Here is a 23,937-nt window from a genome sequence, read left to right on the forward strand (position 1 = left end):
TACTATAGTTAAATAGGACATGATCCCCATGTATGGGGACCACAAATTGCAGAGGATTTTGCTGCAGGACTTAGCCCTGTTAATGGGCCAAATATTTAGAATTAGTATATAATGTATTGTGTACTTGTAAGTGTATCTTTAAGTACTGATGACGAGGTCGCTGTGCGACTGATACAAGATAACCTTGATGGGCCCTGGTGGCCCTTTGTTATCCTATTATTTATGTTATGTTATATTATGAGAGCCATTATTATTATTATTATTTTTTTTTTTTTTTTCCAGAGGAAAACCATTATTTTACTTGATTTTTTGAAGAGAGACATTATGTTGCCTTAATAATTTTTTAACATGGCCTTTGTTGTCTTCTATTCATATGTTTTTATTAATGTCAACTCGGTGATCTTTATTTATTAAAGAGTTTTTTGCTTTATTTTATATATTGCAAAATAGAAATAATGTGTACTGTTTATTTTCTATTACCTTTCCTCCAAATTAACAACTCCCAGAGTACTCATTAATAAAAAAAGGCTTATCAAAGTAAATGGATTGCTGGCGAACCAAGTGAACGCATTATGGCAGAACTCTGAAAGTTTTCTCCATCTCTCTCTCTCTCTCTCTCTCTCTCTCTCTCTCTCTCTCTCTCTCTCTCTCTCTCTCTCTCTCTCTCTCTCTCTCTCTCTCTCTCTCTCTCTCTCTCTCTATATATATATATATATATATATATATATATATATATATATATATATATATATATATATATATATATATATAAAGAGAGAGAGAGAGAGAGGGGGGGAGAAAACTTTCAGAGTTCTGCCATAATGCTTTCACTTGGTTCGCCAGCAATCCATTTACTTTGACAAGCCTTTTTTTTATTAATGAGTACTCTGGGAGTTGTTAATTTGGAGGAAATCTTCTTCCAAAAGAGAGAGAGGGAATAAGAGGTATACAAGAAACAAAGATAAAAAAATGGGAATAGATAATATATATATATATATATATATATATATATATATATATATATATATATATATATATATATATATATATATATATCTCTATTCCTTTTTATCTTTGTTTTTTGTATACCTCTTATTCCCTCTCTCTCTTTTGGAAGAAGATAAACTACAGTACAATCTGAATATTTCATGTGAACAAGGAACTCTCACAAGCTTGACGACCCTCCTTGAAATCAAGAGAGTAACTGAGCCGTGAGGGAAGCTGCGAGTCGGTGTGAATTAGTCGTGTATCTGGAAGGGACACGATCTGCGTCCTTCACTGGGAAACGAGAGCAGGCGGGACATGTATATTAGTGAGGTGGTGAGAGTGGGATTGGACAGATGTCCATGTATAGGTTCAAATCCCATACTATTCAAGAAGGTGCTATAGGCCATAATAATAATAACAATAAAAAAAAAGGGACATTTGCTCCAAAAATAATAATACTAAAACAAAACATTGACAAAAAAAAAAAACAGTTTGCGATATATTGAAAACAAAATTACCCGTAAAGTGGTATATTGAAATGATTTTAATGCTGGTAATATCGAAGCTAAAATACCGACATACCTAATTTTGGTGCACATCCCTACTAAGATAGCTGTTACCATTCCTCCTAGGGCACTATTTGTAGAGTGGAGGGAAGAATTTAAGGTTTTTGTGGCATCCGATGTAAATTCAAACATTCATATATTGTTTTGTAACCTTGAATGTAGCGTGATCTTGTTGATAAGGTATTGAATGTGAATATTAGGCAGATGTATGTGATATTTGAAAATATGCATAGGTTTTATCCAAAATTGTTTCTGTGATACTGGTTTGAAGGCAGCATAGCTAGAAGGGGATGTAGCATATAAGTTATGAGAGGGATGTAGCATACATACATTTAGCATGAAATGAGGAAGAGATGGAGGAAAGTTATAAAACTAGCTCTATTTTTCCACTGTTTTCATAAATAATCAATATTGGATGCACATTTCTTTTACTTCACACAGCAAAATATTATTTACAATAATTCATATTGCAGGAATGAAATAGACATGGAATACTGATTGCCAAGATAAGGCAGTTATGGCTCAAAAGATATTCCTTCTCTATCATTTGTTCATTAATAGAACACTTTAGATAATATATTTGTTTAATTTTAGACATCAATATCTCATTCATCATAATTTGTAATAAATTTTTGGAGGGTTAAAATAGCATGCACGAAACACTCCCATAGAGTATGCGAATCACCCTGCTATGGTGCTGATTCATACAAAATGGAAGTTTTTGTAAAATGTCCAAAAAAAGTCAATAATTTTGTCCTGATGAATTTTGCTGTGTCATAGGTAGCCCATTCCTTGAAGGATATTTCTAACCCACAGTCTTGATGATAACAATGAATCTAATAATGAAGTTTAATGAGCTTACTTATTCTTTTAATGGAAATTAAATTGGTTACTTTAATGTAACATCTGATTAAGATATTAGTTCTGCTATGATTTTTATGTGGGAAACGTGTTGGATAATGTATGTCAAACAAATTTCATTTAACATTGGAAATATCAAGTAGTTTTTAACTTTGAAAAGCTTTTGTGACATAGCAACACTTACAAGATGTCAAAAATTAATGTTTAGCTATATGACAGTGTTGGGAATAGCTAAGGTTCAAAGGGCCCATGTTTTCACAATTTATACTGATTTTCTGTTTTAGCATTACCAGAAAAATTGTTCTTTGTTACTTATTTTCAAAATTTCCCAACTGACAAAGATATTCTTCTTTTAAGAGATTGGCTGGTGTTAGGATATTGCATTTTCAGCAGTGTGGTAAAGGTGCTAGAATCATAAGGATATTTCTTGATTTATCTCCATTGAAGAAGACATCCTACTTAATATTTTGGTTCATTATCGATATTAAGGCATTATAAATAATGAGTTGATTTAATAAAAAAAATTAAACCAATGAGCCAGTTTACTAGAAGGTATTAAGAAATTATTGTTGAGTGTTTTAAGGAAAAAAAAAAGAAAAAAAGAAAACTATTTGACATCCCCTGATAAGTGGTGTCTGGAATAGGTTGCCCCTTCCATATCCCTTCATGCTATATCTGTCTCCAACTTTGCACTTCATTAAATTATTTGCTAACAGATGCAGTCGAAGGACCCTGACCAGCAGACCACTGCTCCATACAAGCCAAGAAAGAAAAGTGAGAAAAAGACAAAAGACTCATCTCTCAGGTCCTTCAGGCACCATCCAGTGCACCAAGTTAGTCAGGTATTTCAGTTACAGTTTTGTTCCCCATGATTACAGTATATGTGAGTTTTATTATTATTATTGTTATTCTATATATATATATATATATATATATATATATATATATATATATATATATATATATATATATATATATATATATATATATATATATATATACTTAAATATTAGTGTACCATCAGAACATTCTCATATATTTTGAATAGGAAGCAACAATCTCAGCGCCTTACCAAAATTTGAGTGTGGTGGAGGCAGCTGTAAACCCCCCTCACTTTCAAAAAAAGCAACACCAAAGGTAAGACTTTAGAATTTTAGCAACTTTCAAATTTAAAAGTAAACTCTACTTAATTTCTAAAGATGTCAAAATTAGTAAGGAATCAAGTTCTTCCTGTTGAAAGTAATGATAAAATCTTGGAAGATATTTTAGTTTGAACTATTAAAGTACAAGTTTTCTAAATAGTTCTGTAAAAAGTAATTGGTGTTCCAGTATAGCATCACAAACAGCAATGATGTCTTTTTCATCATCCAGTATTTCGGGGGACTGTTCTGCAAGAAGTCGTCAGTTGGCACAAGATGTGCTGCATTATTCAGCATTTGACAAGCAGTCACCACCAAATGCTGTAGTGGTACCTGGCCAGCAGCGCCCAGTAGTGACATCATCTCATATCATATGTGCTGCACCTCCTCAGCCAATCACCCACACTGCTCAGAGGCATGACCCTGTTTGCCAGGTGAAAGCTATGCCAAATAATAATCCAGGATTGGTACCTTCTGGCCATAAGAATCCTGTGAGTTCTCAAGTACAACAAAAGACCCAGTTCATACCTGTACACAGTTTCTTACAGCAGCAACAACCACATTTGTTTAAATTACTACAAAAAACAACATTACAGAAGCAAATACAGCCAAACCTGCAACATCACCAGCATCAGCAACAAGCACAACTCAAGTTATCCAATAGAACTCTTGTTATAAAGCAGCACCAACAGCAGCAACAGCAAGAAAATAATTCTCAACATCTACAAAACTATATCCCAGTGACAGGACATCTTCAAAATAACGTCACACAAGGTAATATATGAAAAAAAAATATTCTTGAAGACATGGTATTTCATATTCACCATATAAATATCAGAAATATTTACTAAATTTTGCCATAATAAACTACTTTCAAAATTTGAACCTATTACTTTTTAGCTTATCTGTATGGTATCCATATCTGTTATAAAAAAGCTAAAGATGGGTGCCTTTCATCATCATCATTAATGAAACTTATGATCCTAATTTCTCACTTTTGATTACAGAACATTTCTGATCTGGAAATGGTTAATTTTGATTGTTACAGATGGCATTGTTGAGAATTAGTTGCATTTATAGATTATAATTATGCACAAAAATATTCTTAGAAACCAATTTGTATCTCTCTCTCTCTCTCTCTCTCTCTCTCTCTCTCTCTCTCTCTCTCTCTCTCTCTCTCTCTCTCTCTCTCTCTCTCTCTCTCTCTCTCTCTCTCTCTCTCTCTCTCTCTCTCTCTCTCTCTCTCTCTCTCACACACACACACACACACACACACATATATATATAAAACAGAAGTCAGGGAATATGTCCCAAAATATAGACCTAAAGAAGAAGGAAAGAAAGATTGGTTTAATGCAAGGTGTGCCAAGGCAAAGGAGAAAAGAGATGGAGCATGGAAAAGGTGGAGGAGAAATAGGAATCCAGCAAATAAGGAAAACTTCAAAGCAGCACGAAATGAATATGTTAAGGTGAGGAAGGAAGAGGAAAAGAACTTCGAAAAAGACATTGTCGAAAAATGTAAGGAGCAACCAAAATTGTTCTATAGATTCATAAATGGAAAAATTAGGCAAAAAGAAACAATAGAAAGGTTAAAAGGAGAGAACGGAATGGAGGAAGACCCAAAAAGTATGGCAGAACTATTAAATAAAAAATTCCAGGAGGTCTTTACTAAGGAATCCAAATTCGAGAGGCCACAGAGTAATAGAGAGACAATCTATATAAAAGAGATTAAAGTAACCAAGCATGAAATAAAAGAGTTATTGAAGGAACTGGATGAAGAGAAGGCAATGGGACCGATGAAGTCTCAGGCAGAATACTGAAAGAATGTAGGGAAGAACTAGCAAGTCCCATATACAACATCATAAAATGCTCAATAGAAAATGGAACAATACCAGTAGAATGGAAAAGAGCTGAGGTGGTTCCCATATATAAGAGTGGAAGGAAGGAAGAACCTTTAAATTACAGACCGGTATCACTAACTAGTGTAATATGCAAGATGTGTGAAAGAATAATAAAGAAACAATGGATTGAGTTCCTTGAAGACAACAAATTAATATCAAATAGCCAATTTGGTTTTAGAAAAGGACAGTCTTGTGTAACTAATTTATTGAGTTTCTATTCTAGAATAGTTGATAGAGTACAAGAGAGAGAGGATGGGTTGACTGCATTTATTTGGATTTAAAAAAGGCGTTTGACAAAGTGCCACATGCAAGATTACTGTGGAAGTTAGAGGAGAAGGGTGGCTTAAAAGGAAGCACATTGAGATGGATAGAAAATTATTTGAGGGGAGAGAAATAAGGAGGGTAGTTAAAAATATGAAGTCAAAGTGGAGAGCAGTAGAAAGCGGAGTGCCACAGGGGTCAGTATTGGCACCAATACTTTTCCTCATTTATATTAACGACATGCCAGAAGGAGTGAACAGCTACATAAATTTGTTTATGGACGATACGAAACTGTGCAGAGTTATAAAGCAAAAGGAGGATTGTGAAATACTGCAAGAAGACCTAAATAAGATCTGGGAATGGAGTAAGAAGTGGAAATGGAATTCAATGTGAACAAAAGCCATGTCATGGAAATGGGAAAGAGTGAAAGACGACCTGTGGGAATCTATAAGATGGGAGATGGAGTAGAACTGGAGAAAGTCAAAAGGAAAAGGACTTAGGAGTGACGATGGAAGAAAACAATCAACCAGTAAGCCATATTGATAGAATTTTTAGAGAAACATATAATTTGCTAAGGAATATTGGAGTAGCATTTCACTACATGGACAAAGAAATGATGAAGAAATTGATAAGTACTATAATAAGACCCAGATTGGAATATGCAGGAGTAGTGTGGACCCCTCATAAAAAGAAACACATAAGGAAATTGGAGAGGCTACAAAGAATAGCTACAAGAATGGTTCCAGAATTTGAAGGGATGACATATGAGGAGAGACTAAAGGCTATGGATCTACCAACCCTGGAACAAAGAAGGGAGAAAGGAGACCTGATACAAGTTTATAAATTGATCAACGGAATGGACCAAGTGGATAATGAGAAACTGATCCTGAGAGAAGAATATGACATACGAAGCACAAGATCACATAGTAAAAAGCTGAGAAAGGGAAGATGTCCGAGAGATATTAAAAAATATAGTTTCCCGCAGAGATGTATTGAGACGTGGAACAGTTTAGATGAAGTAGTGTCTGCAACGAGTGTGCACACTTTTAAAGTAAGATTGGATAAGTGTAGATATGGAGACGGCGCCACACTAGCATAAAGCCCAGGCCCTGTAAAACTACAACTAGGTAAATACACACACACACACACACACACACACACACACACACACACACACACACACACACACACACACACACACACACCCTTGATCATCTTCCCAGAACACAAGAAGCACGCCTGCGTCTCCGTGAGCCACTCTGGGTTCTCAATACGATGTTTGGAGTCTGTTCTCCATCACCACTATCTCTGTCTTCTCTGTTCTGAGAAAACAGGTGGATCCTCTGAATCATTTTCCGAGTCTTCACTACTGCTGTCTTCGCTTTCTTCAGTTTCTTCCTCATAATCACTGTCACTGTAGTCAGGCTCAGAAGCACTGCTAAGTAAAAATTATCTGTCTTGTTCCACAGTGAGTTATGAACTGAGACGTCCCTTCGCTCTTATCAGGGTGCTTTCGATATGGCAGGTCGCTGGGGTTGCCAAGTGTCGCCCTCAGAATGGGAGAATAGCTTCGTTACCCCTAAATATACAGAGCTAGTGGCAACACTACGGGTGGAAAAAGAAGCCAGATACTTCCACTCGCCATCTGACTCGAGAAACTGCGTGCGGAGCTCAAACATGAGGCGCGAAAATTCTTGATTACGGGAACGATCGCCGTCGCTATAGATGCACTGATGCAATCGTTCATATACGATCGCCGGAACATAAGGGTTAATATCTACCCATAGAGACTGTTTTGCTATCTGTCTTAATTTTGCTGTTTATGCAACATTGCAGTGTGTCCTTGACATACTAGGCCACTCCTCCCCCTTCTTCTGTTTTCCTTGTCCTTATGAAAAAGTGTATAACCATCAATTTTCACTTCCTGATCAAATACCTTCCCTGACATATGTATCAAGGTTTCTGTTAATGCAATTATATCAACATTTTCAACACAAGCTCCTCCTCTCAACAAATCTATCTTATTTAAAATACTCCTACAGTTTGTGTAATACACTTTTAAACTATTCTTCGCATTTACTAAGCTGGTTACTTTTCAAAATTTGACTATTCCTTCATGCCTATGGATCACTGATGCCCCTTCCCTCTCCTGTCTACCGAAAAAAGCGCCGGAGTGAATTTAACTCACCTTCAAGTGTTCCAGCCAAAACCCGAACACCTTGGCCTATTGGTCTGGACCAGACAAGTAATAAATACTTCACTGTATCATTATCTCACTTCAACACACTAATAAGGACTCAGAGAGTGTCCAGTTCACTAGTAAAACAGCAGATTGCCTTGACACTGCTGATGGCGCCTTCCCAACCCTCATGTACGAATGAATAATATTATCTAGAGAAGCAGGGATCTGATGCACTATCATCATATCATGCTCCAGGAAGTCACTATTGTACACACAATTATGTGTGAAAATTTCATGTCAATCAGATGAATACAAATAGTAAACAGGATGAAATGATGAAAAATCTTTAGGAGCAAATATCTCAAAAAATTAATTTTTTTACTTCAAAAATTTTCACAAAATTGGTATAAACTCTGACATCGACTTTTGTTTGGTATTGTTTCAAACTACAACTAAAATACAACTTTTAGTGGAAATAAAATTTTTTATAATATCAATAGAAAATGTAAGAAAAAAAAAAAGCTGGGCGGGCAGTTCAACTCGGACTTTAGTCCCTGGGGTGGTCAGAGTCTGACTTATCATGAAATCTGAGTTATTGGGGTCTGAGTTATCGAGGTTCAACAGTATGAGTGAATAATATATTCTACAGAAGTGGAGATCTGATGTATTATTATTCTATCATGCTTCAGGAAGTCACCATTTAATAAACAAACGTGTGAAAATTTCATGTCAATCAGATGGATACAAATAGCAAAACAAGGACGAAATTATTAAAAATCTTCAGGAGCGAATATCTCAGATTTTTTTTACACTTCAAAAATTTTCTCGAAATCGGTATAAACTCTAATCGACTTTAGTGTGATATTATTTTAAACTACAAGAGAAATGCAATTTTTTGTACTACTATTCTTCACTCATTAGCATCACTCTGTATCCTCACACCATCATCAGCAGACTTTCAGAATGGCTCCCAAGACCCTGGCCTGGCTTTTAAGATGCTCAAGTATACCAGCATCTTCTCCAGATTTCCCAGACTATAATTAGATAATCTGCCTGCTACCAGCACCTTCTGGGCTTTAGAGGTTGTGGCACCATATCTTGCAATGCCCTAAATCTCCAATAAGAACAAGAACTCACCTATTATATCTATTACTCCACCACACAAATTTCATTCCACAGCTTGTGTACTTATATATTGTTTTATCCTCCCAAACAGGTCAAGTTATACCAGCCACATTATCTTCACCAGGGAGCAGTAATGGTGTTAATTTTACCACTCTCCAAACCGCATCAAATTTCACACCAAATACTAATGTAGCTCTCAAGAGGATGGTAGTTTCGGATTCCCCAGTGGAGGACTCATTGATATGTACTGGCACCAATATTCAGAAAACAGCATACATACCAGTAGTTAGTTCTGTCAGTCTCAACAATCTTCAAGCCCAATCTCTTAACATAGTAACTGATAAAAGACTTATTGGTGCTGTATCGTCTTCACTTGCCTCAACAGTAACAACAACAACCAACGCTTCTCAACAGGAAGCAGAATCACAAACAGATGTTTCATCACACACAGAAGAAAGTGAGGTGAGACTTGACACCTTTAAGAGAGTCCTTAATTATTTTAGGGCATTTGTAAGATTGCTTGCTCTTATGTTAGTGGAGAATTTGATAAATATATGAGTATAGATTAGAGAATAGTTGGTAGTGGCAGGCTTCCTTTAGAGCAAGAGTTGTAGCTGTTGATCATAATATGCCACCTCTCTCTCTCTCTCTCTCTCTCTCTCTCTCTCTCTCTCTCTCTCTCTCTCTCTCTCTCTCTCTCTCTCTCTCTCTCTCTCTCTCTCTCTCTCTCTCTCTCTCTCTCTCTCTCTCTCTCTCTCTCTCTCTCTCTCTCTCTCTCTCTCTCTCTCTCTCTCTCTCTCTCTCTCTCAGCATAAAGAATCATCAGTGTGAAAGGTTTGATCTCTGGAACCATGTACCACGTTAAGACAGGGTAAAAAAGTGGCTTTGTAGATTTTTAAGATTGAAAAAGTTATTGATATTTGCAGTCAGTTGGCTAATACTTTATTCCCTTAATTTGCAGCCTATCTGTGTGATGTGTAAAGCACCTGGTATTTTCATGTGCTGCAACAATGTGATCTACTGCAACACAACCTGTCAGGTGTGTACATTCTTCATTATGATACAATGGTATTTTCTTGTGTTTGCCAGAGGTAATTTAGTTTGCAAACATTAATAGAGAATATATTACTGATTCCACATTAGTCTAGAGTGATGTATCCTCATAGTGGAAACTTGTATTTTCTGTTATTATTACTCTACTTGCCTGTTGAAGCTATGTCAGGATGAAGTGAGGGAGAAACATTCATGGTTTTTTTACTGTATTTGATGGCTCATAAGATGCATCTTTTTTCCATAAAAAAGTCTCAGGAAATGGACCTGTGTCCTATGAACCCAAGGTTCAGTATTAAGGCAGTGGTTGGTGGTCAGTCTATGGCAACAGAGGCTATAAAATCAAACTCCAGACTTCTTCACATATGTAAACAAAGTGATGATTGGTACTACACCACAGAAGTCTTTCTTTAAAGGTAACAATATATAATATTTACCAGTAATTCACATAAAGTGACACCAGTCAGGAAGAATTTCCATACAACGTATGAACCAAAACAAAACACGCAATTGGTGATCTTGATCTTGATATGGGCAAGATTTGCTGCATTCTTTACAGTGTTACTCCTTGAGGTAAGACACACTTTCACATAATTAAAATTGCACCTATCATTCAACGTTTTTACCTTACGTACATGTAAAAAAAAAGTTATAAAAAGGAAAAATTATGATTATTAGGCCTGTAGTCTCTAAGTCTTGGTGCTGATTTCATATACCAGATACATGTTTACATCTCACAACAAGGTTGGTACATAGGCTACTAGCAAATATATATTCAAGTTTTTAAATGCAAAATACTGGGATCTAATAATGACCTAAATGCATGTGAGTCTTCAAATGTCAGGTAAAATCCTTTTTTTCTTTTTTTTTTTCAATATCTGTCAAAACTGGGTGCATCTTATGAGCCCATACATCTTATGAGCCTTCAAATATGGTATTTTCAATATTGTTGTGTCTGTAGTGTGGAAGATTTGCACAAGAAAATTACAGATCTATAACATTATTCAATATATTTGTTGGAGATGAAAATGAGGAGTGAAGGCAATTAGAGAATAGTTGTCGCAGCACAACTGATGCAGCCTGGAGAGCTTCTGCAAGCAGTTTGCCTTCATCTGGTCAGATAACTCATCAAATATTGAAAATAGCATGGGAATAAACCACTTCTACCTATGTTTTATCACCTCTACCAGTTTGAAGACTGATGATGGTTAAAGTTTAGTTATTTTGGGTAAAGTGTAAGGCTGTACATGTGGATGTAGGATTGTCTTTGGTCTATGTATGGTAAGTATATTATTGACATCAGATGTTTGCCTCCACATCCACATCTACAGTGAAGGTATTATCCACATTGCTGTCCACATCTGTATTTTGAAATCACAAAAGATCTACACCAATATTTGTAACTGGATTATGAGACAACTAAAGCTCTTTCCATATGAAAGAAACACAGAGGTTAGGCATTTGTGTGTGTGTACATGTATATATGTATTTATGTATGTGTTTAGTAGTAATGATAAGAAATTGTTTCTTGATATGGTAGTTGTATTGAAAATGCATAATGGTTTTGGCTTAACACTAAGGTTAATCTAGAGAAAGACTAACTGTATGTGTTTGTGTGTGTGTGTGTGTGTGTGTGTGTGTGTGTGTGTGTGTGTGTGTGTGTGTGTGTGTGTGTGTATTTACTTAGTTACCTAGTTGTATTGTACGGGGTTTGAGTGGGACTCATAGTGTCCTGTCTCCATGTCTCCATTTATTTGATTTTTCCTTAAAGTTATGCACATTATGTGCTGTAACAACTTATTATTCAATGCATTCCACTTCTCCACTGTTCTGTGTGGAAAACTATTTTCCAATATCCTTCACATCTTGCCTCATCCTGATACTCTTTACATGTCCTCTTGTCCTATTATCTTCTGTCACCAGCACAAGGTCTTACTTGTCTATCTGTTCAATGACATTGACTATCTTGTACATTGTTATTAGGTCCCCTCAATCTCTTCTATCATGTAAGGTTGGCAGTCTCATTTCCTTCAATTGTTCTTCATATGTTAGGTCCTTTAGTTCCGGCACCATTTTTGTAGCAATCTTCTGTATCCTTTCTAATCTTCTTATATCCTTTATAGAACTCGGACACCACATCACTGCTGCATATTCCAGCTTTGAACGTATCATGCTTGTGATTATTTTTTTTTCATCATATCTTTTGTTCATGTATTGAAAAGCCACTCTTATTTTAGTCAACATTTTATATGATAATCCAAATATCTTGCTTATGTGTTTCTCAGGGCACAGGTTTTCCTGTATAATCACTCCCAAATCTTTTTCCTCTTTAGTCTTCATTATTTCTTCCTCTCCCATCAAGTAGTTCTATACATGTCTTCTTTTGCTCTTTCCTAGTTCCATTATGTGACATTTCTTGGCATTAAACTCCAGTTTCCACTTCTTACTCCAATCATACATTTTGCTAATATCTTCCTGTAACAACAAACTGTCCTCCCTGGTTTGGTAACTCTTAGCAACTTTGCATCATCAGTAAATAGATTATTATAACTGTTCACCCCAATGTGAATGTCGTTTACATAAATCTGAAAAATAATGGGGTCTAACACTGACCCTTGTGGCACTCTGCTTGTTACTTTAAGGTGGTAATTCGTTAATTTGGTAAAAAAAAATTGAAAAATTGGAAACTTGGTACTTGGGTTCGTCTCTGGAGAGGGAAGCCATGGCCGAAGTTGCCAGGCGCATAACGCACTGCTTACCTGGTAATGGCGGGTTTAAAGGGCCGGCCCTTTAAATACCCAAGCGTGCATACGCCCCTTTTTCTTCTAGTCTTTGTTTTGCTTGTATTTATTTCCTTTTTTGAGCTGTTTTATTTTTTTTTGCATGATGTACGATAGTTTAGTATCAGGCAGTGAGGGTGAGGAAGACGCTACTCCCTCAGTACCAATCGATACAGCCTTAGGGAGTGCGCGTCCGTGCAGCCTACCTGTTGATCGTATTTTACACGTGTTGGGTTCCCAAATTGTGACAATGCCACGTGTAAGGCCATGATGTAACATGGCCTGAAACTATCTAAACAGCCACTACCAGCCTCCAAGCAGTTGTCAAGGGATTATGTAAGTACATATCTGAGTTTGGTACATATTGGAGTGAGTTATTTTTTTTTTTTTTTTTATACCATGTGGGCTTTTCACGGGAATTTATGGGCTAAAGGGGATACTTTTTAGGGTACCTCCTATCTTAAAGCCCACCCGCTAGGAAACCATTGCCCCGAGTGAGGAAGCGAGTTATGTGGGGGTTTTGAAGATGTTCACAGAAAAATGCATTTTTCTCGACTTTCAGTTTTTCAGCATATACTGTTGAATAACTTTTCAGTAATTGGTCAATTTCAAAATTTTTGCAGCAAAATGATCAACAACCTCATCTTAACAAATGCAAGCATGATAATGCATGAACTCACTCAAATAAATTTACAACAGGCTTATAAACTCAAATTTTTTATGAAAAAAAAAGGTAACAATTTGGCGTGTAATGAAATTGTTATAACATAGGTTATGTGTATGCCGATGCTTACATTTATTTGTTGTTATGTATATTACATGTGGTTAAGAGGAAATTGCCACACTGTTATTAGTTTTGATTTTATAATGGTATTTTGAATTATTTTCTTATCGCCGAAAAAATATTTATTGCAAAAAACTACGCCACATTTGTGTACCAAATTAACACTGAAGACGTACACCATAAACGTACACCTTGTGTATAAATATTATTGAATTCGGTGAAAAAATAGCAATGGGAGAGCCAAAAAACCAATATTGATATCGAGTCATCGAATTACCACCTTAATCCAAGATGAGTATGTATCTGTGATCACAATTTTCATCTCCTTATCCTTAAAAAATCTCTTGTCCATTCTAGCAAAGTTCCTCACAATTTTCCTGTGATCTCTAGTTTCCAAAATAGTCTTCCATGAGGGACTTTATCAAAAGCTGTTTTCCAGTCCTACAATGCCTCTCAAGTAGGAGCTTAATAAGTTTGATACACATGACCGTCCTGTCCTGAACTCAAATTGTTTGTTTGATATGACTTGTTCCTCTTTTAGATATTTAACCAATTTTTCTTTGATAATTATTACAGACAACATCCCCAAAACACTTGTAAGTGACACTGGTCTGTAGTTTAGTGGTTCAGTTACCTTTCCTCCTATGAATATTGGTATTACGTTGGCTCTCTTCCATTCTAGTGGAACTTTCCCTTTATCTATTGAACTTGTAATTTTGTCCTAAATTAGATCTGGTAGTTACTCGTTACATTCTTTTAACACCCAGCCTGATGCCCCATCTGGGCCCATTGCTTTTCTGACATCCAACTTATCCAATAATCTTCCAATATCCTCCTTGTGCACTGTGATTTCCTGTAATCCTTGGCAATGCAATGTCCTGTTAGGTTCTGTGAAATCTTCTTCTGCAGTGAACACCATTTTGAAGATCTCACTCATTATTTCACACATTTCTTTCCGTAATTGGTATGTCTTCCCTCCTTTAATTATTGTTTCTATTGATTCCTTGTTCTTCACATTACCATTTATAAACTTTGCTTTTATTCACCATATCTTTCTCAAAGTTTCTTTCTTCCTCTCTCCTTACTCTAATATATTCATTTTTGCATCCCTATACTGCTATCTGTTATTGTCATTACTCTGTTCTATGAGTTTCTTCTAAGCTTTATCATTTGCCTTTTTAGCTTCTATGCATCTAGCATTGTACCAAGTGTGTATTTTTTTCTTAGCTCTATAAAAAAGTACATATTTTTTTTATCCTTCATTATATTTCTGTAAGAATATTTTATATTTCCCTTGTACAGGCAACCCCCCCTTAACGAAGGGGTTACGTTCCTAAAAAACCCTACGTTAAGTGAACCAATTATAACAAGTTTAACCCCTGACTTGAACTTCTATTGAATGTAAACAAAAAGTACATATTTTTTTTCTCCTTCATTATATTTCTGTAAGAATATTTTATATTTCCCTTGTACAGGCAACCCCCGCTTAACAAAGGGGTTACGTTCTTAAAAAACCCTTCGTTAAGCAAACCGATTATAACAAGTTTAATCCCTGACTTGAACTTCCATTGAGAGTAAACAGCGAGAGTGCATCATAGTGAAAGATTTAATGAAAGTAAAAATTATGAAGTTAAACATGTAGGCAGTTTAATTTGAGTCATTATAATGTACAGTAATGTATGTATGTACGTAACTTTATAATGTTGATGATCTTAAATTTATGAAGGGAGGGAGAGTGAAACCGGAAAGACACTAACCGGAAACCTGTGGAATGTAAACAAAGGGCGCATCATTGTATCACGTACAAAACTTATGTACCACATTTCCACATGGCTTTCCATTTTATCCATTGTAGAATCACGAATTCAGGTGGTTCTTTTAACTTGCAAGGAAGATACGGTCTCACCAGCCTTCTTAATAGAGTCTGCTGACTTGAAAATAGTAGAGACAGTAGATGGAGTCAAGATGGTGGCAAGCAATTCTATTAGTTTTCTCACCTCTCGTGTCTGTGAATAATATCCAGCTTCACTTCGAGAGTAAGAGACTTTCTGGTCTTCTTAGCAACGGTAGGCGACATTGCAGGGTGTTTTGGTGGTAAGTTGAGCGAGGGAAGACGAGCTGCTGCTGACGCTGTTATTATTTTGAACAGGGCGAGTGAGTGGTGTGTGTGTTGTCCAAAAGAGGCGCTGGTGTATTGAAAAGCCTGTCGGCTTGTGTGATATGGCGGGGCTTTCAAACTTGGAAAAATTTACCTGGATAAAACTTCGTTAAACGAGCAGATGGTAGTAAAATTAAACCTTCGTTGTAGCAAAATTTCGATGTGTGATCCTTCGTTAAGCGGGGATTGCCTGCATTGTCTTTCCATACGTAATATTTCTCCACTCAATATCGGCAAAAAAGATCCTTAATTTTTTCAAAATCTGCTCTTGCATAATTTAATCTCTCCTTTCAAACTTGGAAAAATTTACCTGGATAAAACTTCGTTAAACGAGCAGATGGTAGTAAAATTAAACCTTCGTTGTAGCAAAATTTCGTTGTGTGATCCTTCGTTAAGCGGGGATTGCCTGTATTGTCTTTCCGTACGTAATGTTTCTCCACTCAATATCGGAAAAAAAGATCCTTAATTTTTTCAAAATCTGCTCTTGCATAATTTAATCTCTCCTTTGTAGTCATTTCTGTAACTTATCCCATTCTCCTCTTATATATGCATCTTTAATGTCACATGATCACTTCTTCCCATTGGACTTAGGTATTGTATGATTAGAGGGGGCTCTGTTTTCTTTGTGAATACTAGGTCAAGCAACAATGGTACTTCTTGCTGCCCCCTCCCCCTCTGTACCTTGTTGACTCCTCTACCCACTGATCCATTGTATTAACCATAGTCAACTGTAACACCTTCTTGCTCCACTGTCCAGCATCTAACCTGCAGCCTTGCTTTCTAATCTTCCTGCCTTGATTTCTAGTCCTACTTCCCTCCTCTAAGGTAAAGAAAGATCTCACATCTATGTAGTTTGTACCTGAGAACATTTTAAATAACTCTATCATATCCCCTCTTATACATCTCCTCTCAAATGAAAACATGTTTAATTCTTTTAATCTATCTCTATACTCCAGGCGCTTTAATGCTGGTATCATCCTAGTTTCTCTTCTCTGAACTGCTTCTAACATGTTGATATCCTGCCTATAATGGGGTGACCAGGCCAGTATGCAATACTCTAAATGGGTCGTAACATAGGAATTATATAAGCTACGCACCACTTCCTTACTTTTATAACTAACATTTCTATTTATAAAACCCAGGATCCTATTTGCCCTATTTCTTGCTTCTAAACATTGCTTTGAAAATTTCATAGTCCTGTCTATCACTACTCCTAAATCCTTTCCCTCCTCTATTGCCTCTAGCCAACATCCCTCCATCTCTTAGCTAAAGTTTGTGTTGTCTTTACCTAAATGCATAACCTGACACTTTTTAGAATTAAACTCCATCTGCCACCTGTCTGCCCATGCTATCAGCCTGTCCAAGTCTCGTATTCCGTAATTGTCTTTTTCACCCCGTACTGCACATGCTATCTTAGTATCATCTGGAAACTTTGATACTTTGCTACTTATTCCTATATCTAAATCGTTAATGTACACCAAGAAAAGAAGAGGTCCTAGCACTGATCCTTGGGGTACCCCACTGACCACTTCCTTCCACTCAGACATTGCCCCATTTAATACTACTTACTCTCTGTTTCCTATCAGAAATCCATTCACTAATCCAATCAACTAACCTACCCCCTATCCCATGTAGTCTCAATTTGTACACTAGCCTCCTATGCGGTACCTTATCAAACGCCTTGCTAAAATCTAGATATATAACATCTATGCTATTTCCATCATCTAACTCCTTGGTAATATATTCTAAGATATCGAGCAAATTTGTAGGAAAGGACTTCCCTGATCTAAAGCCATGTTGGGTATCTCTAATTAATCTATTCTCATTTAAATGCTCCCAAATACTACCCTTAATGATTTTCTCTAGTATCTTACATACTATACTAGTTAAACTGATCGGTCTATAATTATTTGCATCATCCTTCCTACCTTTTTTAAATATTGGTGTAACATTAACTAACTTCCAGTCCTGAGGTATCTCAGCAAACCTAAGTGATCTTTCAAAGATTAACTTAAGTGCTTCAGAAATACTGTCTACACCCTCCCTAAGTACTCTGGCATGTAGCTCATCAGGACCACTAGCTTTCCTATCGTCTAGCTCAAGAATAAATTTCCTAATAATTCCCGGTTTTATATCAGTATTTTCTAAAGCTCTTAAACTACTCGTCGCACTGTTTGTAACAGAATTTCCTATTCTTTCCCTAGTAAATACTGAAGAAAATTGTTCATTTAATAATTCTACTATGTCTTCATTTTGATGCACTACTACACCATCTTTTCTGACTGGTCCAATCCTATCCTTATTTCTTTTATCACTGACCTTGTAATAACTATATAATTTTTTGGGATCTTTACTCCCAGCTCTAGCTAGTTTTATCTTTGCCTGCCTTTTACTTTTTTTATAACCTTACTCAAATCATCCCTGACCTGTCTGTACCTAATCAAATCTACATTTTCCCCACTTTTCTGCAACTCTCTCTCTATATGCCCTCTTCTTCTCTCTGATCTGTCTACCTATCTCGTGAGTCCACCATAATGGCTTCCTGTTTCTCTGCCTTATATCTTTGTAAGGGATACACTGCATCACTATACATACCCTTTACTACAACTTTAAAAATATCCCACATCTCCTGTGCAGTTTTATTTCCAAAACTATCTTCCCAGTTTACCTCTCCTAATAACTGACGTAACCTACTATAATTGCCTTTCTGATAGTTTGGGACTCTAGTCTTATTCACTATATTATCCCTACTGGAATTAATGATAAATCTAATTATATGATGGTCATTGTTTGCTAAAGTCTCTCCTACCTCAACTTCCTTTAAACAATGCTCAATATTTGTTAGTACTGTCTAAAACCTTCCTCCCCCTAGTAGGTTTATCTACTATCTGCACTAAATAGTTATCCTGAAAACTTTCCATACACTTATTTTCACTAGCATCTCCTACCATCCTCTCCCAGTTTGCTGACTTAAGATTAAAATCCCCTAAGATAATTGTCTGACTAGTACACCCCCTATTTATCTCATCTACCATAAGGTTGTCTACATTTGCTGACTGGTTAGGTGATCTGTAAAAAGCTCCTACTCTAATAACCTTACTTTTGTTTACTCTAACATCCAGCCATAAGGACTCTACTCTGTTATCTACCTTAATACCATTAACCTGACTGGAAATGAAGGATTTTTACATAAATAACTACTCCTCCACCTATCCTACCAATTCTCTGGTGTAAATACATAATGTATCCATCTACTTCATATTCTTTCCTATTTTCCCTAAACTTTTCCTCCTTTACCCATGCCTCTGTGACACATACAACATATAAGTCCTCCTCAACTATATAACTAGATAACTCGTCCTTCTTGTTCCTAAGACTCCTGGCATTTACATAAAAACATTTAAGTCCTGCTACCTTCCTAGATGCTGTCTCCTTATTTGGAATCCTAATCTTATTCTCTCCTATTTGCACCTGGAAATCTTTCCTAATCTTTTCACTATCTCTGTTTATCCTATCTAATTTATGCCTAACATCTTTCTTCTGGAATGCATTTGTTACCTCACCCCCTACACTCCATCCCAACTCCCCCCTCCAGACATCCACTCAGCACATCCACACCCTTCCTACTCAGATGCACACCATCCCTAGCATACAAATCCCTTTGCCCATAGAACCTATCCCATACATCCACACTGACACCCACATCCTTACACACACCGTCGCCGTCGCTAAGAGAGGACGGCTTGTCTCCGGCTGCGGACGGGAAGAAGTGAAAATACCTATGGTGTTACTGGGCCCGGGTACCTCTGAGTTAGTGTCCTGTTGATGTCCTACTGTCACATAGTGTTGAAAGTGAGGGATATGGAGAGTGGTCCCTGAGAGGAGAGTGTGGGCGGTGATTGTTTTGGCCGTAATCAGCTGACGATAGCAAACATGGCGGCTACTCCTAGGCAACCCAAAGATTTTTAAGGTTTTGTAACTACTCCAAGAGGACTGGAGAAATTAGATATGGATGCAAGAATCCAGGCACTGGAAAGTAAGTTCCTAAACATTTTGTCCATAGAAGAAAAAATGGATAGAGTTATAGCCGAGAATGATTCATTCAAAAACGAGATCTATTTGTTAATGAAAGTGAATAAAGAGCTATTGAAGGAAAAAGTAGAGATGGAGAAGGAAAACCAACAACTAAGGAAACAATGTGAAGAGATGAAGGCTAAACTCCTAGAAATGGAGATGAAAATATCCGAAGGGGACTTGAGGAAGGAGGAATGCCTTAATCTAATTGATGCCAGGATGAAAGAAGTGAACCATGAACATCAGGAGGTACAAAGGTCCTTTAGGGAGATAGTGAAAAAGCAGGAAGAGGAAAATAAAGTGATTATGCAGAGTGAAATGGTAAAGGCACTAAAGGAAAATGAGTATGTGGTGAAAGATATTGCTGAAAAGAAAAATGTGTAATCATAACAGGATTGAGGGAGGAAACTAACAGAAACTGGCAGGATAGGAGAAATAAGAAAAATGACAGGATTAAGTCTTTACTGAATAAGATCTCTGTGGAGGAAGAGGACCTATATACTGAGATAGAAGAAAGTGTGAGATTGGGAGCTTTTGAGGAAGGCAAGAATAGACCATTAAAATTGAAATTAAAGTCTCAGGTGGCAGCTGAGGCCTTGTTGAGGAGGGCTTGGAAACTTAAGGACTCTGAGGAAACCAAAACAATTTACATAAGAAGAAATATGTCACAGGATGAGCGAATGAAAATGAAAGAGCTTGTAACTGAAGTGAAAGAGAGGAATGAGGAAAGAACAGAGGAGGAAAAAACCAAGTTTTTTTGGAGGATGAGAAATGGGAGGCTAAAGAAGTGGTGGATAAAACAGGCAGAATAGACATTACATGGAAGAAAGAGACTAGGAATGGAATACAAGTGACTTACATGAATATAGATGGATTTCTGTCTAAGAGGCTAGAATGTATGGATTACCTAAGAAATAACGAACCGAACATAATGTGTATAGTGGAAACAAAGCTAAGGCCCGAAATAAAGCTAGACTGGTTTGTTGTAAAACACTACAAAGTATGGAGAAATGATAGAAAAAATAAAGGAGGTGGTGGTATAATGGTTCTTACTAAGGAAGATCTGATAGTGAAGGAGGTGAACTATAGTAAGAGAAATGAGGAAGTGATAAGTATGCTTATAACAGATGGCAAGAGGGACATTAATATTATAACAGTATACATACCACGCAAAACCAATGCTTGGGAATATGAACAGTACCAAATGGTAATGAGAAATACTCTAGACAGCATGAAGCAAGAACTCATCAGAAAGGATAGAGTGATGATAGTCGGAGACTTTAATTGTAAAGAAATAGTGTGGGAAGACTACGAAGTGGTGAACGGTGGTGAGTGGGCAGAGGAATTGTTAAAGGTAGCAACAAATAACTTGATGACACAGTGGGTGAGATCACCAACAAGGTGCAGGGGACAAGATGTTGCAACAAGGTTGGATTTGGTATTTACCAGGGCATCTCTAAAAGAGGAAATTGAACATAAATGTCCCTTGGGGAGAAGCGATCATGATGTCCTAAGCTTTGAGCTGGATACGGAATTAAGCATGAATAAGATTGTTGAATGCAGGGAGGAAAAATTAAATTATATTAGGGCAAATTATAACCATATAAGGGAGTTCTTTAATGAAATTGACTGGTCTGTGGTATACCAGGAAAGGGATATGCAATTGAAATACGATAAATTTATGGATTTGTATAACTCTGCTGTGAAAAAGTTTGTGCCATATTACAGGAAGAGGACTCTAAATAATAAACAGTGGTTTAATAGAAATTGTGAAGAAGCAAAAAAGAACAAAGAAAAGGCATGGAAGAAACTTAAGAAAAACAGTGATGTATTATCAAGAGAAATTTACAAAACAGCAAGGAATAGATATGTTGAAGTAAGGAGAACAGCACAGAAGGAATATGAACAGAGGGTGGCGGAAAACTGTGATAGTGACCTAAAAATGTTTTACAAATTCATAAATGGAAAACTAAATATAAGGGAGGCAATAGTAAAGATAAAAAACAGGGAAGAAGTATATGAGGATGCTGGAGATATAGCTGAAATTTTGAATGACAACTTTTGAAAAGTGTTTACAAAGGAGGAGCATTTTATGGGAGGAAGACCTACGGAAATAAAGCAAATGCAGGACATCATGGTTACTAAGGAAGATGTAAAGAAAATTATAAGCAATCTGGATATTAATAAATCAATGGGGCCTGATGGCATATCTGGGAGGTTGCTAAATGAATGTAAGGATCAGTTGTTGAACCCCGTATTTGATATTGTGGAAACCTCCATACGAACAGGATTAATCCCGAAAGAGTGGAAAAGAGCTGACATTGTGCCTATATATAAGAATGGTAGTAGAATGAAACCACTAAATTATAGACCAGTATCGTTGACTAGTATATTGTGCAAGGTATGTGAAGAAGTAATTAAAGCTAAGTGGAGTGAGTATCTAGAAAGTGAAAACATTCTGAGTGAAAGACAGTTTGGTTTGAGAAAAGGAAGATCGTGTGTATCCAATTTATTATGTTTTTATTCAAGAGTGACTGACATACTACAACATAGAGAGGGATGGGTGGATGCTATCTACCTGGACTTGAGAAAGGCCTTTGATAAAGTACCACACAATAGACTGATGTGGAAACTAAAGAAGATTGGAGGAGTAAATGATAAACTAGCAAAATGGATGGAAAATTACTTAATGGGAAGAGAAATGAGAACAGTGGTGAGAGGAAGGAAGTCCGAGTGGAAGAAGGTAACCAGTGGAGTTCCACAAGGGTCAGTGCTTGGTCCCATCATGTTTTTGATTTATGTTAATGATATGCCAGTAGGAATTGACAGTTACATGAACATGTTTGCGGACGATACTAAAATTATGAGGAGAGTAAAGAATGTGGAAGATTGTAACAAGTTACAGGAAGATCTTGATAAAATATATGAGTGGAGTAAGGAGTGGCAGATGGAATTTAATATAGACAAGACCCATGTTATGAAAATGGGAAGAAGTAGATACAGACCAAACTGGGATTACAGGCTGGGTGATGAGAAAATTAAAGAGACCAATGAGGAGAAAGACTTAGGAGTAACCGTGCAAAACACTTTGTCACCGGAGAAACACCTTAACAAGATTTTTGGGAAAACATATAACATGCTTCAAAATATTGGCCTTGCGTTCCACTACCTAGATGAAGGAATGATGAAGAAGATATTATGTACCTTAATAAGACCCCAGTTAGAATATGCAGCTTATGTCTGGTCACCGTATATGAAGAAAAATGTGAAGAAGGTAGAAAGGGTACAAAGGCTGGCAACAAGGATGGTACCAGGACTCAGGGAGTTAGACTGAGGAAGCTGGGGCTGACCACATTAGAAGAGAGAAGAACAAGAGGAGACATGATAACTATATATAAATTAGTGAACAAGATTGACATACTGGACAGAGAGTTGATAAAGGTGACCACAAGTAATTATCTCCGAGCACATGGAAAAAAGCTAATAAAAGACATCTGTCTAAATGACGTGAGAAAATACAGTTTCCCGCATCGTAGCATTGATAAGTGGAATAAACTGAGCAGTGATGTCGTTGATGCGGTGTGTGTCAATCAGATGAAAGAGAGATTTGACAGGAATGGACAAGGAGACAGGACACAGAGAGCTTAGCTCGGGCCCTGTGATACTCAAATAGGTAAATAGGTAAATACATCCCTTTTACCCGATCATTCACACCAATGGCCCTAGACAACCATTTCCTGCTAACCTACACACGAGGCAAGATTCTTGACACTACACACCTCCTACCACTCTCCCTTATTTTGCCTAACATTTCCCGAAATCTTGCCACTAACTCCTCCGACCCACCTGCTCTGACATCGTTCCCACCTACGTGCAAAACTACTACACCCTCCCTCTCCATCCCCCCAACTCTCTTCTGCACCTCCTCACTCACTGCCTTCACACCTGCACCAGGCATACACACGTTCGTCCTCCTATCCCTGTCTTTCCCACAGAAAGTGCTATCTAAGTACTTAACCTGAGAGTCACCCACCACACACACCTGAGGTGTGATAGGCACAACCCTCCT

The 23,937-nt window shown here is 36.9% G+C and overlaps 1 protein-coding gene across 4 annotated transcripts in view; it reads left to right on the forward strand.

The window, feature by feature from the left end:
• Positions 1 to 23,937, forward strand: part of LOC123519816 — a 113,211-nt gene that overhangs the window by 72,780 nt on the left and 16,494 nt on the right. The window contains exons 5-10 of one of the 4 annotated variants that reach the window (XM_045281335.1): positions 3,131 to 3,256; positions 3,463 to 3,551; positions 3,786 to 4,044; positions 4,150 to 4,327; positions 9,114 to 9,484; positions 9,984 to 10,061. In XM_045281335.1, the coding sequence (XP_045137270.1) occupies positions 3,131 to 3,256; positions 3,463 to 3,551; positions 3,786 to 4,044; positions 4,150 to 4,327; positions 9,114 to 9,484; positions 9,984 to 10,061 (1,101 nt within the window). Of the gene's footprint in view, positions 1 to 3,130; positions 3,257 to 3,462; positions 3,552 to 3,785; positions 4,328 to 9,113; positions 9,485 to 9,983; positions 10,062 to 23,937 lie in introns of all 4 variants that reach the window. The other 3 variants (XM_045281336.1, XM_045281334.1, XM_045281333.1) reach the window with 3 other exon arrangements.

This window comes from Portunus trituberculatus, chromosome 46, assembly GCF_017591435.1.
Source record: "Portunus trituberculatus isolate SZX2019 chromosome 46, ASM1759143v1, whole genome shotgun sequence".
Lineage (NCBI taxonomy): Eukaryota > Metazoa > Arthropoda > Malacostraca > Decapoda > Portunidae > Portunus > Portunus trituberculatus.